Below are 15,757 nucleotides of genomic sequence, written 5' to 3'. Positions count from 1 at the left end.
TCAGAAGTAGAAACATGCTCTTTGTTTAGCATGAGTCCTTGGCCCTCGACATCTCCCAACTTTCTGTGTCTTCCGGAAATTCCAGCCCTATCTCCTCAGCTGGGCTGGTGCTGATGCCAGCTGCCCAAAGAAATGTAACTTTGAGAATAAGTGTTGCTTGTACTAAGCGTGGGCTGGGGGCCCTTTTCCCATGTGAGACCTAGTGTCCCTGCTGGGACTGGAGAGGCTGGGGAGCTGCTCCTGGGGACTGGAGGTGGGTGCGGATCGAAGCCGCTCGGGAGCCTGTGTCAAGGCTGTCCAGGCGATGGGCGATGCTGACTGCACGCCAGGTGGGGAAGTGCTGATCCGGAGACAGGACTTGGTTCTCAGAGTGTAGGTAGAGAAACGAGTTTCTGGGTCATTCCACGGTCTTCCTGATCTTCTGTTCTTCATAGCAGCCAAGGAAGTAACTGCCCAGCAATTGAATTGTTGCAGGAGACTGAAGTTGAACTTCTGAGTGAACTGATGGCTTGTCCTCTCACTCACTGGAGCCTCTCTGGCTCAGAGCCTGCTGTATCCTTCTGGTGGCCCTTTTACATTTGACCCTGTGTCTTGCCAGACTCTGAGCCCCCCATCAGTGGAGCTGCGTTTGCTCATTTTTCTCCCTTTGGCTTTTTGTTCATTTGTGAGAATAAGGGGGAATTAGTGTCATACAAGCTGAATTTCAAGCAGATGAAATAAGCACATTTTTAAAATAACAGCTATCTTAGAGTACTAAAAGGAGAAATTAGGGGAGTGTTTTTATAATCTTAAAACACTTAGTTGGGAAGGAGGTCCCAGAAGTCATAAAGGAAAAGAATCACAGGTTAAAAAAAATATAAGCTTGACAAACCTCTCTCTGTCAGGAGAACTGGTGTGAACACACAGACAAAGAAAAGATACTTAGATATTTGCAGCATATAAGCAACCATTAGGGTATCCTTTATGTGTAAAAGGTAAGCAAGAAACGAACAATAGAAAAACTGGAGAAGGACACTCTGTTTCTTGCAGCCTGGTGCCTTTCAGGTTCTGTACACACACTAATTGTAGCAGAGGTGTTCTTGTAAGTTACAAAGGTGATTGTGCAGTTTCCATCTGGACCTGTTTACAAAAGTCCTGTTGGCTGCCATCTGTCAATTAGGTACTGTTCTTACCTGCAGGATGTGGGGTTGCAAGCTCTGGGGCTCTGGCAACCCCATGGTTACACCCCCGAAATGCTGAGGCAGTCAGCTGTGTACTAAGAGGCTTCACGGCTAAGCACTTGAAAGTGTGGCTTTGGCAGTTCCTTGCCATGTAACATTGAGGGTCGCAGCATGTCTCCACCTCAATTTGCTTACCTGTGAAATAGGATTCAAAATAAGAGCCTCCTGGTCTAGGGCGTCGGGAGGATTGAGTGAGCTTCTTGGTGGGGAGCCCTTAGGCCATTGCCTGGTGTGAATTGAGACCCAGCACATGAGCTGGTACTGTGACTGAAGGTCATCCTTCTTGTGCTGCCTTTACCCCATCACCCTAAAAGGGAATCCTTTCCTGCCTCTTTCTCATGACCCTGGCCTCTGGTGCTGTCACCAGCCTTGGAGGGATGGCACAGGAAGAGAGCCGGTGCTCACTCTTTCCTCAGATACCTGTGGGACATGAATGTCAGTAAAAATGGTCACTCCCAGGCAGGGCTGGCTCTGGGAGGCCTGTTTTTTCCCCACCAGGGTAGTGGGAACCTCTTTTCCAGAGGAAGCAGGATTATCTGTCTGCCATGCCTCTCTTAGTAATCTCCCAAGGCCAGTTTTGGGAGCTGTTGACTTCCCAGCCAGCGCCTGACATGGCCAGGCTTTGCGGTCTCCTGGGCCTGGAGTTCTCAGCCCGTGCTGAGTGGCCTTGGAGCTGATATCCACGTAATTGGAAGTACTGTTTCCCTTTCTGAGCTGCCTGTTTCACTTTAGATTTACTCTCTCCGTTTTGTTTTACTTCTGGAGAGCTGGCTTTGCAGCAGTGGAGGGAGTAGATGGCAGGAAAGGTGCAAGTCCCAGTGGTGGGGAGCAGGGGAATATCCTGACTGGATTTTGTTTTCTCTTCAGGAGATTAATGGCATCACTGCAGCACTGGCTGAGGAACTCTTTGAAAAAGGTATATGGCCAGGGGTCCTTGAAATACTGGATGCACCTTGGCTAGCCCTGTCAGGCAGCCAAGGGCCCGGAACTCCCATCACTTGGCTCTGTGCCAAGTGAGTTCTAGCCAGGACCCACCTCCCCAGGGTTCCCCAAATCCCTGGACCTGGTCCACAGGCAGGCCTATGCACCTGTCTGCTCTGCAAGTCTGAGGAGCTGTGTTCTTCACCTTAGGACCCCTGGGCCCCTGTCTTCAGGGGCTCTACTCTCAGGCTCAGGTTGTATTCCAGGGCCTTCTGATGGAGTTCTGGAAGGTGGGTGGCATGCTGCCCTCTTACACCGGGTTTGTTCTTACCTAAAAGGGTTCAGATGGCACCCAAGGCGGCTTGGGGTCATGACCCTGCCTCAGAACACAGTAACAGTAGCTAAGATGTTCTGAGTGCTTGTGGTCCAGACTTCTGTTTGTATCTTACTGCTCCCCCGAAAGAGGGCCAGATAAGGACATTGAGGGTGAGAGGCCCAGTTACCTGTGTGAGGGTACGTGGCTGGAAAGCTGGAAAGGAGGACCAAACACCAGTCTGTCTGGCTCAGAATCCCCTCCGCTCTCAGGCCCTGTACTGCGCTGGCACCTTAGGTCTCACCTAACCTTAAGGCAAGTCTACGTCTTAGAGGTTACAGCACAGGCCCATGGCCCTAAGTGTGCGTGCATTGGCTTTCTCCTGGCCCAGGGCCTCAGGTTTTTAACTCAGTCTCACCTTGCAGAGGCTCCCCAGTGCAAATTCCTGTGGCCCTTCCCTCCTTTGTAATCACGTGTCCTGGGTTGCCCTGAGCTGTCAGCCCAGGAGGGAGGCCGCTTCTGCATGCTCAGGAGGGTCCTTATTTCGTCCTGACTCGGTGTGCGTAACGGGTGCCGGCCCAGTGCTTGTTCACTGTTGGCCGGGTGGGCAGGTACCCTGGCCGCACAGCGGGGCTGGGACCCAGTGCTCACCCCTTGGGCTGTGGCTGTTGCAGGAGAACAGCTCCTGGGGGCTGGCGAGGTCTTCGCCATCGGACCCCTGCAGCTCTACGCAGTCACTGAGCAACTGCAGCAAGGGAAGCCCACGTGCGCCAGCGGGGATGCCAAGACTGACCTGGGGCACATCCTGGACTTCACCTGTCGCCTTAAGTACCTTAAGGTAAAGCTGTGGGAATTGCTGGTCATGGGGAATTGCTCAGTCGTGGGCACGCAGCTCATGACTTGGGTGTGTGTGGTGGGGCAGGGGAGTGTGTGGGGTGTGTTTGTGTGTGTGTGTATACCCTGCAGGCCCTGAGGAAAAGAAGGTGACGTTTGGTGATCTAGGCACTGTGCTTCCGGCTCTGAGCACTAGGGGGCAGTCATAGTCCAGTGACCCCCCTGCTTTGAACCTTGGCTTTAGCCTGCTTTGTTGATCATGAAGTGCTGAGTGGGAGTCCTTGCCCAGACTGCCTCTCACAGCCTGGCAAAGCTTGGAGCAGGGTTTGGCAGTTGCTGCAACACTGCTCGGTGAACATGGATGGGAAGTGCTGGTTGCAGCAGCATCCCTAATTCACACCATTTATTTGGCTGTAGGTTTCTGGCACAGAAGGACCTTTTGGGACCAGCAACATTCAGGAGCAGCTCCTGCCTTTTGATCTGTCCATATTCAAGTCTCTTCATCAGGTGGAGGTAAGGCCCGGGGCCCCTGGAGTGCAGGCGGGACTGTGCCCTCTGCAGGATGGGCTGATTTCTGACCGTTCTGTCCGTGGCTAGGGAGTGTTCCTGAGGTTGAGCGTCTGGATTTAATCGTAAGGCACTGCTGCTTTTGTGTCTGTCAGTTGGTGGCAGATTCCATTTAGGGAAGTCAGGCGCTGCGGAGGCAGAGAGAGGGGAGCTTCTGCTGCTCTTGGCTGGTCTGCAAGTGCCCACCCCGCAGCATTGGGCAGGTTGGAGCACCGGCGCCCAGCTCCTCCTGGGCTTCTTCATTGCTCGAGGTGAAGTGCTCGGAAGTCATCCTGTGGGTCACACAGAGCCAATTCCATGTCTGCATCTCCCAGGGCAGGTCAGCAGAGGGGGTGCAGGATTCTCTGCTCTCTGCCGTGCCTGCACCTAACAGGAAATACTTCACATTACTCACTTCGGAACTCCTGGGTTCACAGTGCCAATTTTGTTACCTTTTTTTTCTTTTTTAATAAGAAGGGGACTCAGTAGAGAATAGTTAAAAATGCTTTAACTCAGCGAGTTCTCGTGCATGGCTTTTGTGTGCAGCCCTGTTCCCCATGTCTAATGTTCATTACTTGATGAAATCTTCTCAACAGCCACATGAAGTGGGCACTTATATTCCCACAGTTGAGGAGACTGAGGCTTAGGGGGGTAAGGAAGTTTGGCCAGGATCACACAGTTAAAAAGGGGAATCTAATGTCTTGAGTTCAGCAGAGTCTGACTCTGCAACGTGCTTGGCTTGTCTCAGGAGGTCCCTTGATGACCCTTCCTTCGATGGGCATCTGGGCCTCGACCAACACAGGCAAGTGGGGCTGGGAAGTGAGAGGAGTGCCTGGCTGGGCAGACTGCGGCTCTGCCAGGCGGGGTCTGTGGGTATGTGGCGTGGCACTCAGGTGGCTTGAGGGAGGTGGTTTGGCTTGTACCCCTCCTTGCCCCTGCAAGGCTGCCGAGGCCGGTGGAGTGGGGCAGGTGATGTTGCAGAGGCCCCAGGCTCTCCCTGGCTCTCACTTTGTGTCCAGCCACCAAGCCCCAAGCAACTGTTCAGAGAAAAGAGTTTGTCTCATTGTCTCACAGGCTACTTCAGAACATGTCTAGTTAGCACTAAAAGCTGGCGAAAGTAGAGACTTGGGGTTTGAGTCACCGCCTGCCTCGAAGAATTCGGGATCACTGATGGTTGTGCTCCTTTTGTGTGTGGGTGGTGAACATCTACTTCACGGGACTTCTGTTGGAGTGACAATGCCCTTCTGAGACACAGCTGTTCTTGTTCCAGATAAGTCACTGTGATGCCAGGCGCATCCGGGGGCTGGTTGCATCCAAGCCCACCTTGGCCACGATGAGCGTCCGTTTCTCGGCAACCTCCATGAAGGTAAGCGCCACCTTTTACCTTCCTGGGTGCCGTCTGAGGGGCAGGGCCCTGCACTGTGGTGGCCTCACTGCAAATCATGCAAAATCTACTGCCATCTGTCAGGAGTCAGAAGCCAGACTTTGCCCTGGGCAGCTGCATGCTCATGTGGGACCTCCCAGTGCTTGACAGTCCCTGGGATACTTCAGGCTACATTGTCATCCCAAATCAACACTGTTAAATCAGAGATTTTAAGAGCAGGATAATCCCCACCTCCCAGAAAAAGGTCACTGGTTTTTAATAAATTTTCAGCAGCAGGAGTGTCAGAACATTCATTAGATGAATTGATGGAAATGTTCTCTAACTATGAAAAGCCCTGGCTTAGCGCTCATTTGTATCTTGTTCTCAGGGAACTTGAATAGGCAGGCGAGGTTGTGTGTGCTGGGTCCTGTTGTTTATACGTGAGTGACACAGACTCACAAACCAAGTGTGTAAGAGGTTTTTTTCCCCTCTCTCTGTACATTTTTATGGTTTGCATCTTAGTAATGACTTGACTTCCAGGTGGCGCTAGTGGTAAAGAACCCACCTGCTAATGCAGGAGATGTAAGAGATTCTGGTTTGATCCGTGGGTTAAGAAGATCCCCTGGAGAAGGAAATGGCAACCCACTCCAGTATTCATGCCTGGAGAATCCCATGGACAGAGGAGCCCGGCAGGCTACAGTCCATGGGGTCGCCAAGAGGTGGACGCGACTGAAATGACTTAGCACTTAGCAGACTCAGTAATCTTAAAGTTCTTCTAGAAAGAAGCATAGTGTTACTTTTAGAACTTAGAATCTGATGAAGATTTAGGTTTGATGGAAAGTCTTTCTTTTGAGGCTTCCGGCTGAAAAGAGGTGGCTTGTTTCAGGCAGTTTTGCCCCCTCTGAGAGATACTCCCTGCTTCCCTGCTCAGGGAGCCCAGAGTGATCCATTGAGAGAGGAGAAGTTTTATCAAAGGGCATCAGAAGCTGAATCGAGGAGACCTGCCCTCTTCCCAGTAGATGGTGCCCCCTGCTGCTCCCCTGTCTCAGCCCTGCTAGATTTTACCCTGTGAAATAATGGTTAAAAGGCCTATTGTCAGCCACGGGGGCCACAGTGCCAGCTTGTAAAGCATGGTTGCCTGGAAACACAGCAAATTCTGACCTTCAGCCTCCAAGATTTAAGCCAGAAAAGGCATCACTGTATAACGAGGCTCTTGTGAGCTGGAAAAGTGTTTGCTCCTGCAGCAGGGCCAGAACATATTCCAAGTGGCCGTTATGTTTCTAAGCTCTTCAGTTATTTCACAATCGTTTCGAGGCATATGAACCAAAGCCCTGTTTTAATGCAAGTTCACTTCCACATGCTAAATATGCTCCAGCCCTTCCTGAAATTTTGCAATGATTGTGTTCCCAGTGAGTGTTGCATGAGGGCTACCCTGGGGGTGCTCACCAGATGTTCTCCCACAGGAAGTCCTCGTCCCCGAAGCCTCGGAGTTTGATGAGTGGGAGCCAGCAGGCGCAGCCCTGGAGGGCCCCGTGACTGCCGTTATCCCGACATGGCAGGCGCTGACCGCTTTGGACTTGAGTCACAACAGCATCTCCGAGATCGATGAGTCTGTGGTATGCCCTCCACAGCCTGACCAGACCCTGGGGTTGGGTGTTTAACCTGACTTTTACCAAAAGGACCACTGAAGACCTGTATGCGGTGCTCTGTGCGTTGCCTACAGTTCTTAAGTTAATTTCAAAATGAGATTATTTAAAAGTTATTTAAAATCTTAGGGCTTCCCTGGTGGCTCAATGGTAAGGAATCCGCCTGCCAATGCAGGAGACACTGGTTCAATCCCTGGTCCAGGAAGATCCCACATGCCAAGGACCAGCTAAGCCCACGCACCACAGCTATTGAGCCTGTGCTCTAGAGCCCCATGAGCCACAGCTCCCGAGCCCATGTGCGGCAACTACTGAAGCCTGTGTGCCCTAGAGCCTGTGTTCCACAACAAGAGAAGTCACCACAGTGAGAAGCCCGAGCACCGCCACTGTGGAGAGCAGCCCCCACTCACTGCAACTAGAGAAAAGCCTGGGTAGCAGTGAAGACCCAGCACAGCCAAAAATAAATAAATTTCTTTCTTTTTTTTTTTTTTTAAAGGAGTGCTTAGAACAAAATGAAGAGTATTAATTGTATGTGCATTTGATAGCATAGACACAGTAAGTGGTGAGATTTATTCCCAAGAAGAGGAGCAGAAAAGTTAGTCCATAGGTTCCAGGGAGATTCCTGGTAGTTCAGCGGTTAAGACTTCATGTTTCCACTGTAGCGGGGACAGGTTTGATCCCTGATCAGAGAACTAAGATCCAGTGTGCCTCACAGTGCAGCCAGAAAAAAAAAAAGGTTTCAGATGTTCCCCTGTAAGAGTGACATCCAGATGGTACTTGGGCAGAAGGAGTGTGGTTCCTGTGTTTGTCTCTCGATGGGGATAGGTAGAGTTGAAGACGGGCACACCTCCTTGTGTCTGCAGCCTTGCTGTTTATCACTTTTACAAGCCAAGTGTTCTGTAAAAACAGTGCGTCAGTGTTCAGCACTGGAGTTCCTCTGTTAATGTGTTCCTGAGGATGTGCTGCTGGCTGGGTCCTGGGAGGTGTCCCGTCAGGGGCCCTGCACAGATGGCCTGCCCAGGAGTCTGTGGTCAGGCAGAAGCATCTATCCCTCCTATGTAGGGACCAGAAAGGGTCCAGTCTCCTAGGGTAACGTCAGGTGTTGTCTTTTCTTTCACAAGAAACTGATTCCAAAGATTGAGTTCCTGGACCTGAGTCACAATGGAGTGCTGGTCATGAACAATCTGCAGGTAATTAGTGCCTTTGGAGACCTTTACTGTCTTCGAGCTTCTTACAAGGTCCCATTCTCCTGAGATGCAGGAGGCTCATGTGGCCTTGGGGGTCTTGGGATTTCTCTCATGGGCACTTGAAGGGTATCTGGGTGTACCAGAGGTTCATAAAGGCAGAGTCTGATGCCATTCCCTTTGGGTTGCAACAATGCAATGAGCACGTGTTGCTCCAGTTCCCAAAGTATAAGTACACATTGCACGTGATAAAGATGATGCCTCCATTGTGAAGACAGACAGCCTTGTTTTCAAACCCTGCCTCTACTCCTATGCTGTGGGCCGCGTTGGCCCTGTAAAGCTGTGCAGGGAAGAAGTTTCCCTTCGGAAAAAATGTCAGAGGGAGCAGAGCCAACCTGCAGAGCTCGTCGTTTTAGGTTGGAAGGCCCATTACAGCCTTGCTGTCAGTGCCCATCGCCTGGCCCCTTGACCTTAATCACTTGGCCCTGTTGTCGACGCCCTCACAGCACCTGTACAACCTTGTGCACGTGGACCTGTCCTACAACAAGCTCTCCTCCTTGGAAGGGGTTCACACCAAACTGGGGAACATCAAGACCCTGAACCTGGCAGGCAACCTGCTGAGGAATCTGAGTGGCCTGCACAAGCTCTACTCCCTGGTCAACCTGGATCTCAGCGACAACAGAATTGAACAGGTGAGCCACGCCCCAGAAGGGACACGGGGTTCTGGGGTGGCTGTGCCTTGACGTTGGTCACTTCAGTGAGAACGAGGGGCTTTTGTTTGGCCGTTGCTTGTGTTGTCATGTTGCTGAGTTGTTAGCGAAGGGACTCGGGGGATGCCTTGCAGATGGAAGAGGTCAGAAGCATCGGCAGCCTCCCATGTCTGGAGCACGTGGCTCTGCTCAACAACCCCCTGAGTATCATCCCCGACTATCGGACCAAGGTGCTGGCTCAGTTCGGAGAGCGGGCCTCAGAGGTAAGCTGCTTGGGGAGACTTAGCTGCAGGTGATGTCTGCTCACGTACACCTGCCTGCTTCAGAAGGCTGTCCTGCCCCTGAGTGGCCTTTCGGATCAGGGAAGTGCACTGCCTCCACAGGAAAAGGCTCCCTTGCTCCACTCCTCTTAGGGGCCACCGGCTGCCACTTCCTCAGTAGGCTTACCTCACATCACCTCCATCAGAGCATCAGGCCTGGGGGGCTCCCCAGGACCCAACAGGCACAGCCTGAGTGTGGAGGGACTGTCTTCTGCTTGTTAAAAAGTAATGTTTACTCTGGGCTTCCCTGGTGGCTCAGTGGTGAAGAACCCGCCTGCCAGTGCTGGAGATGCGGATTCCATCCCTGAGTCGGGAAGATCCCCTGGAGGAGGAAGTGGCAGGCTGCTCCAGTGTTCTTGCCTGGGATAATCCCAAGGACAGATTATGAGTGGGTGGGCTCCAGCCCATGACTTGCAGAATCAGACAGAATTTAACAACTGAGCAATGAACAACAATGTTTATTGTAGGCAAGAGTCAAGAATAAGATACTCAGTTCTAAGTATCTCATTTCCTGGACAACTTCTGGCCATACAGTCTCATCATAAACCAGAGATGTTTGCCCATCTTGGCCAGTGTCACCCAGTCAGTATCTGCTGCCTGCTGAGTGGTCACCTGCCTGCCCCACAGGTTCCCCTGCAGATTCCCCTGTTTCCTTGCTTTGAGGAGCAGGCCGCCCTCCCCTCCCAAATCCCAGGCCAGAAGGTATCTGGAAGTCTCTCTGCATCATCCCCCCACCCCTCCATCTCTTTTCCGCCCCAGGTGCCCCTTTCTCCACACTGTCACCAAGACAACATTCACAAGACATCCCCTCCTCCCCTCCCTTGCTCTCAGGCCCTGGGCACCTTCCCTCATTTGACCACTCTGCTGTTCCCCACTGCCTGCCGGCCCATGGCTCATTCCTGCACTTGGAGGTGGGGTCCCTGCCTTCCTGCCTGCTTCCCATGCCTTGGCTCTCCCAGTTCAGCTCAGAAGGCTCTCCCCTTGCTCTTTGCAGATAAGAGTTTTGTCATGATTGGAGGCTTAGTTCAAGGCACCACCTTCCCCTACTCCCAGCCATCCCAGAGGCCTTCTCAGTGAACCCTGCGCCCTGTCTTCCCTTCTCTGAAAGGAGCTCCCGGAGCCAGGCTAGGCAGTGTGAGGCCTCCCTGGGTCACTCCAGGGAGCTCCCAGGTCACTTCTGCGGGTGGCAAAGATCTCACCTCCTGGCAAGCTGAGCCTCTGCAGCCTTGTGTGTCCTCATGGGGCCTGGCCCACACCTCGGCGGGACCCCGCCATTCTGCTCGCTGCATGCTTGCCAGCCCCTGTGCTGATGGCCATTTTCTGAACACCATAGGTCTGTCTGGACAACACAGTGACCACAGAGAAAGAGCTGGACACAGTGGAAGTGCTAAAAGCGATTCAGAAAGCCAAAGAGGTCAAGTCTAAATTAAGCAACTCTGAGAAGAAGGTGGGTCTTCGCGTGGGAGGTGGGAGGAGAGGTGGTGGTGAAGGAGTGGCGTCCTGGCTGCACCACCCTGCCCTCCTCCCCTTGGCTGTGCGTGCCTGTCCGTGCTCACCCGTGAGATGGGGGCGGCCATCGGACCTGCCTCGTGGGGTTGCTGAGGGTTAGTCGCGATCCTCCCTGTTACCGATGTTTGTGAGCACCATACGCTCCTCACGTCTCTGGCTCTGTCCAGTTCTGTTCTCCTGGATCTTTCACCTCTGCCCGGCTGACTCAGCACCCTCCCTCAGGTCAGTGAGGATTCTCGGCTCGCTGCTGCCCCCTGTGTCAGACCCAGCAGCTCCCCGCCCAGCGTGGCTCCCACCTCTGCCTCCCTGCCCCAGCCCATCCTCTCCAACCAAGGTAACCGCGTGTGTGCGCATGTGCACCTGTGCGCGTGGTGTGTGTGTCTGCCTCCCTGACAGCCGCACAGGCCCTGCCGGGGCCCCCAGCTGGGCTGGGGTTGGGGGAGCGGGTTCGGATGCAGGGAGGGTGCGGTGCTGTCTGCACACCAGCCCCTCCTGGGGAGGCGCATGGCCGGGGGTGCCTGGCTTGATTTCTCGTTTGCTCAGTGAAGACTGCCCATTGCTGTGACACCCACATCCAGTTCCTCTAGGGTACTGCGGGGTGTGCTCTTTGAGTAGGCTTGGGGCTGCTGGCCCATGAGGACCCTACGTGCCTCCAGGCAGTGTGGGCAGGCTGGCTCCCTGTTAATGAGAAGCCAGGCCTCCTGGTTACTTCCCTAAGTCAGGTACCTCCCCGCCCCATCCCTGTGTGGGGAGTGTGCCTCATCACTGTGGCCCCAAACGCAGTGTTGGTGGGGCCGAGATGGGCTGTTGGTGGGCCCATGGAAGACCAATCCCTTTCACCCACCCACTGTCTTAGCGTTTTCAAAGGGCTTTCACCTCTGAACCCAGGCATCCTCGGAGATGAGTGAGTGAAGCAGGTCCCATGAGTGTCTGCTGGCCCGGCCCCACGGAAGAGGGGAGGGTGTGCCGTCCCGAGTGGAGCCGAGGCTCGGGACACACAGGAAAGAACGCCGCCCACCCGGGCTCCTGGAGTTGGAGAACTTGGTGTGAGGTCTTGGGAAAACAGTTTGACCCTATGTTTCAAGAGCCAGAAAAACGTTCCCACCCCTTGACTTGGTAACCCCGCTGGTGGGGATTTTATCTTAGCGGGATAAGATAACAGGGAAGGGGGAGGTGAAACGCTCGCCGCAGCGCTGTTTCTACCAGCAAAGCATGGGCCACGACGGCGTGAGAGAGAGGGAGGTTAAGCCATGGTCCAGAGTACCCTGCAGCCATTACAGCCGAGAGGGGAAGGTGGGATATGAAGAATGCTGGGTGAAGTCAGAGAGCCTGTGCAGGGCAGCTCACCAAGGTCACAGCTGTGGACGTGAGCCAGAGAGTGGATGGGGCACGTCGGTGCCGGAGTCGTCATCTGTTTGCTTTTGTAACATTCTTGATTGAGAAATTCCGGTTTTCTATTTCTTTTTTTTTTTTTTAATGTAAAAGGGGAGGGGGCCTGTATCACTTTGAAGATGCTTCCCTGACCGGTCTCCTGTCGAGGGGCCAGAGCCCTCCTCAGGCCCCCTCCCTGCCTCACGCTGCCCGGCACAGCCCTGGGGCCTGCAGAGGGTCTGCATGGTTAGGCTCTGGGGACCAGGAGGTGCGGCTGGCCCGCCAGGCTGGGGACCAGCCAGTTTTCAGTCTGCCTTTGTCGAGGCAAGGAATCAGTGAGTGTGAGCAAGCCAGTGAGCTGTGGGTGGCGAGGGAGGTGTCTGCCCCCCACAGCTGCAGTCGTGGGCGGTCCCCTTTGGTGGCAACGCCTCTGCAGCCCCCAGAACCAGGCTCAGTCCCCTTCTTCGCTGCCCCCGCTCCGGGGGACACACCACGCAGTGGCTCGCTGTAGTCTTCCCCCTACCCTTCCCAGTCCTTCTGCTGGACATTTAGACGTTGTCTCCAGATCCTCTTATAAATAAAACTGCAGTGGATGTCTCTGTGTGCACATCTCTTTCCTTTTGGTGAGAAACAACCAGGGTTGGGCCCCATCTAGGCATTCTGATGTCCCCTGTCCCGTCCCCTGAGTGGCCCTTTCTGACCACTTGTTTGTACAGACCAGTCCAGGAAGGAAGCAGAAAAACTGTCCCTATTCACATTTCCTCAGCTCCAAACAGGGTTTGGGAGGGTCGTGACAGGAAAATGCTGCTTTTTATTGCTAATGTGGCAGAATCCACAGAAATTTGTGTTCACCCTTGTGCTACTGGACCTTGCCTGTGTATGGGCAAGGATTTCTTCCTGCAGGGATCAGCTTTGCTCCCAGCCTGTTTTTGTAGACGTGGACACACTTGTGAGTAAGCTGCCCCCTACCCCCGGAGGCCCACCAGGAAGGGACACTGTCCATGAATCACCAGGCCTCTGGTCACCTCAGGACTTGCTAGCCCAGCTTGTTGGAGCCATGGAGGGTTTTGGCCACAGGGACTGATGTGGGAAGTGTCGGAGTTGAACCTCCAGCCAGGCCAGGTCCAGGGGCTGAGAGGAGGCTGTAGAGAGGTGGTTAGGAGGGCAGGCGCCTGGCCTGGGTCCCCTGAGTTTACATCCCAGCTTCCCTGGCTGTGGCCCCTCAAGCAACTTGTCGCCTCCAGAGCTCTGTTTTCCCTACCCTCCTTCATCGATTCTAAGATGCACACGTTTCCACCTTGTGACTCTGAAGTTGAGACGCATCTTTCGGTCAGTGGCGTCTCATAGTTGCTGTCAGCCAGCTGGTATTTGTGATGGAGTTGTGGGAACACCTTCCGCGGACACCTGCTAAGACCAAGATGGCGCCACATCTACGCATCTTAGATTTGATGAGCTGTGGTAAATAATGGGAGGTGGGCATGAGCTGACGCTGGGGAAGCACTTGGCACTGCTGCTGGTCCATCAGAAGCGGTCAGTAAGGGCTTCCCGCCTATGTGTGTGTTGGAGGGTTTCCAGGTGACCAGGACAGTCCCCTGAGAACCCTGGAGCCTCTTGCGAAGCTGAGCTGTACCCACAAGGGAGGATGGGGCAGAATGGTTTGGGGCATTTGTGAAAGAGAGGTCTGTCTAGAGCAGAGAGGGTTTTGCTCTGGAGGTGTATGTGAGGTGACTCTCAAGGGATGGTAGGATCTGAGCACGTGAGGGAGGAGCGGGTGGATTCCGGGAGAGAAGCGCATGCTTCACGCCTGGCTGTGTGCTTGCCGCCCTTCCTGCCTGTGCATCGCCCCTGCTGCTTCACTCTGGGGGGGGGGGGGGTCTGGATTTGGACCATCTGCCTGCCCAGCCCATGAGTAGAGGACCTGGGGTGTGCGAGTTGTCCTGACCCCAAGCCGCACCTGAGCTGGACAAGGGTGTGGGGCTCTGTGAGCTCTCGAGTCATTTTGTTGAGCCTTTGTGACTGGTGATAAGGCCAGGCTATGGAGGCAAGCCCTGGCCTCCTGGAGATTTTGGTGGAAATAGGGGTTGACGCCCAGCAGTCATCCAACCAGCTGCATTTAGGAGAAAGTTAAAAAACATTTTATCCTCAACCAGTCTGGAAAATGTTTGGAGTGAAATAAGGGACCCAGATGAGCTGAATTCATACAACAACCTCAGCAGGCTTTAAAAACAGCCTGAATGAGTCAGAGCGTGCTGTCCATGGGCGGTGGCCTTGGGGAGGGTCAGTGGGATGTGTCCTGTGGGAAGCTGGGCCTGGGTGGTTCTTGCCAACCCCGGAGGAAACCCGAGCCAGCAAGCAGGCCCGGCCTTCTGATGAGGGGTCCTGGGCTCCGGGATCCGCAAAGCTTGCCAGGGCTTTTGGGTGGCGGGGTGGAGAGGCTTCGGCTCTGTCCCCAGGAAGAGGGTCTAGGAGCAAACACGTGTAAGGCTCCTGGACATTTCGCCAAACTGCTCTCTGCACGGGCGGGGCTCCCCGCGGTGCCTGCCTCTGCCCAGTTAGGCCACACAGCCTGACCTTTGCTGAAGTGAGAGGCAGAACTCTCCCTTGGATGGTTTGGGAGGGTGAGCTTGGTCTTGTGTCACGCCCATTGGCTCCTTTGTGGAATGTCCGTTCGTTCTTTGCAGCCTCCTAATGGGATTTTTCCCCCCCATTTTTGTTATCTGTAAGAGCATTTTACAGATTAAAGATACAAGCCTTTGACAAATACTGTGAGCACTTTTTTCTCATTTCATTCGAGTTTTTTTTTTTTTTCTCACAGAAGTTTAGTTTTTATGTAGTCACACCTCAGTTTCTTCCTTTGGATTCAGGTTCAGAAATTTTCTTCCTTCCTGAGATTAGATGAGCAATCATTCGTTCTTCCAGTTATCTTAAGGTTTCGGTTTTAACATTTTCTTCTGTAATCCACTTGCCTGGATTTGGGGGGTCTGATTAGCTCCCAGCCACGTGTAGCCCAAGGGCACAGCCCCATTTGTTGAATGGCTGCTCTCCTGCCCCGCCTGCCCCACCCGCCTGCCCCTGGTCTCTCCAGGAATCATGTTCGTGCAAGAGGAGGCCCTGGCCAGCAGCCTCTCATCCACCGACAGTCTGACTCCTGAGGACCGGTCCATTGCGGGAGGATGCTCTGATTCCTTGGAGTCCATCCCTGCGGGACAGGTAACCTCCTCCTCCTCCCTGGGGTTGGTGGCCCTGTGGCTCACTCTTCTGCCTCCGGCTGTCTGCAAGTAGGAGGTGGCCGGGCTGGAGTCATGGCAGGTGTTGCCAAAGCTTGGCGTGCCCTGCTGTGGTTCAGGGTCTGTTCAGTTAGCATCTGTGTGTCTGTCTGTCTCTCTGGGCTGATGGGGATAGGCAGTTTTCTCTCACTGGGTCCTGGGGGGCGAAGCCAGGTAACCCTTAGTGCCTGTGAACAGACTTCCTGAGGAAAGCAGTTCAAAAGGTCCTGGGGGGGCTTGTTTGCGTTCCAAACTCATCAAGAAGTTTCTCCCCTGCTGTCTGGCCCCCCTGGGCCATTTTGCCAGTTTCTACACGTCAGCCTGGTATTCTGGGATACATTGTGACTTTGTTACCTCCTCTGTGGCTGCTGCTGAGGGTCCCTGAGTTAACTCCTATGTCTTGGGAAGAAAGAGGCCAGCAGGTGTGCAAGGGGCACGTTTGCTGTGTGTGGGGAGTGTCCTTGGTGTCTGAGCCTGCCCAGCCCTGTCTTTGCTCACAGTCGTGCCCTGGGGCCCTGGGGCAGTGGGCAGTTCTGCTCTGTCCCGACACTCCCCAG

At 54.0% G+C, this 15,757-nt stretch overlaps 1 protein-coding gene across 2 annotated transcripts in view; it reads left to right on the top strand.

The window, feature by feature from the left end:
- NISCH (nischarin) overlaps positions 1-15,757 on the top strand; it is a 63,759-nt gene that overhangs the window by 9,489 nt on the left and 38,513 nt on the right. The window contains exons 4-14 of one of the 2 annotated variants that reach the window (XM_043886616.1): positions 2,088-2,136; positions 3,129-3,292; positions 3,706-3,801; positions 5,105-5,200; positions 6,661-6,813; positions 7,962-8,030; positions 8,531-8,716; positions 8,869-8,997; positions 10,388-10,501; positions 10,786-10,897; positions 15,020-15,144. In XM_043886616.1, the coding sequence (XP_043742551.1) occupies positions 2,088-2,136; positions 3,129-3,292; positions 3,706-3,801; positions 5,105-5,200; positions 6,661-6,813; positions 7,962-8,030; positions 8,531-8,716; positions 8,869-8,997; positions 10,388-10,501; positions 10,786-10,897; positions 15,020-15,144 (1,293 nt within the window). Of the gene's footprint in view, positions 1-2,087; positions 2,137-3,128; positions 3,293-3,705; positions 3,802-5,104; positions 5,201-6,660; positions 6,814-7,961; positions 8,031-8,530; positions 8,717-8,868; positions 8,998-10,387; positions 10,502-10,785; positions 10,898-11,451; positions 12,538-15,019; positions 15,145-15,757 lie in introns of those variants that run through there. The other variant, XM_043886617.1, reaches the window with a different exon arrangement.

The sequence above is a fragment of the Cervus elaphus genome, chromosome 24 (genome assembly GCF_910594005.1).
Source record: "Cervus elaphus chromosome 24, mCerEla1.1, whole genome shotgun sequence".
Lineage (NCBI taxonomy): Eukaryota > Metazoa > Chordata > Mammalia > Artiodactyla > Cervidae > Cervus > Cervus elaphus.
Note: the sequence above shows the minus strand (reverse complement) of the source record. Positions and strands in the feature narration are given on the sequence as shown.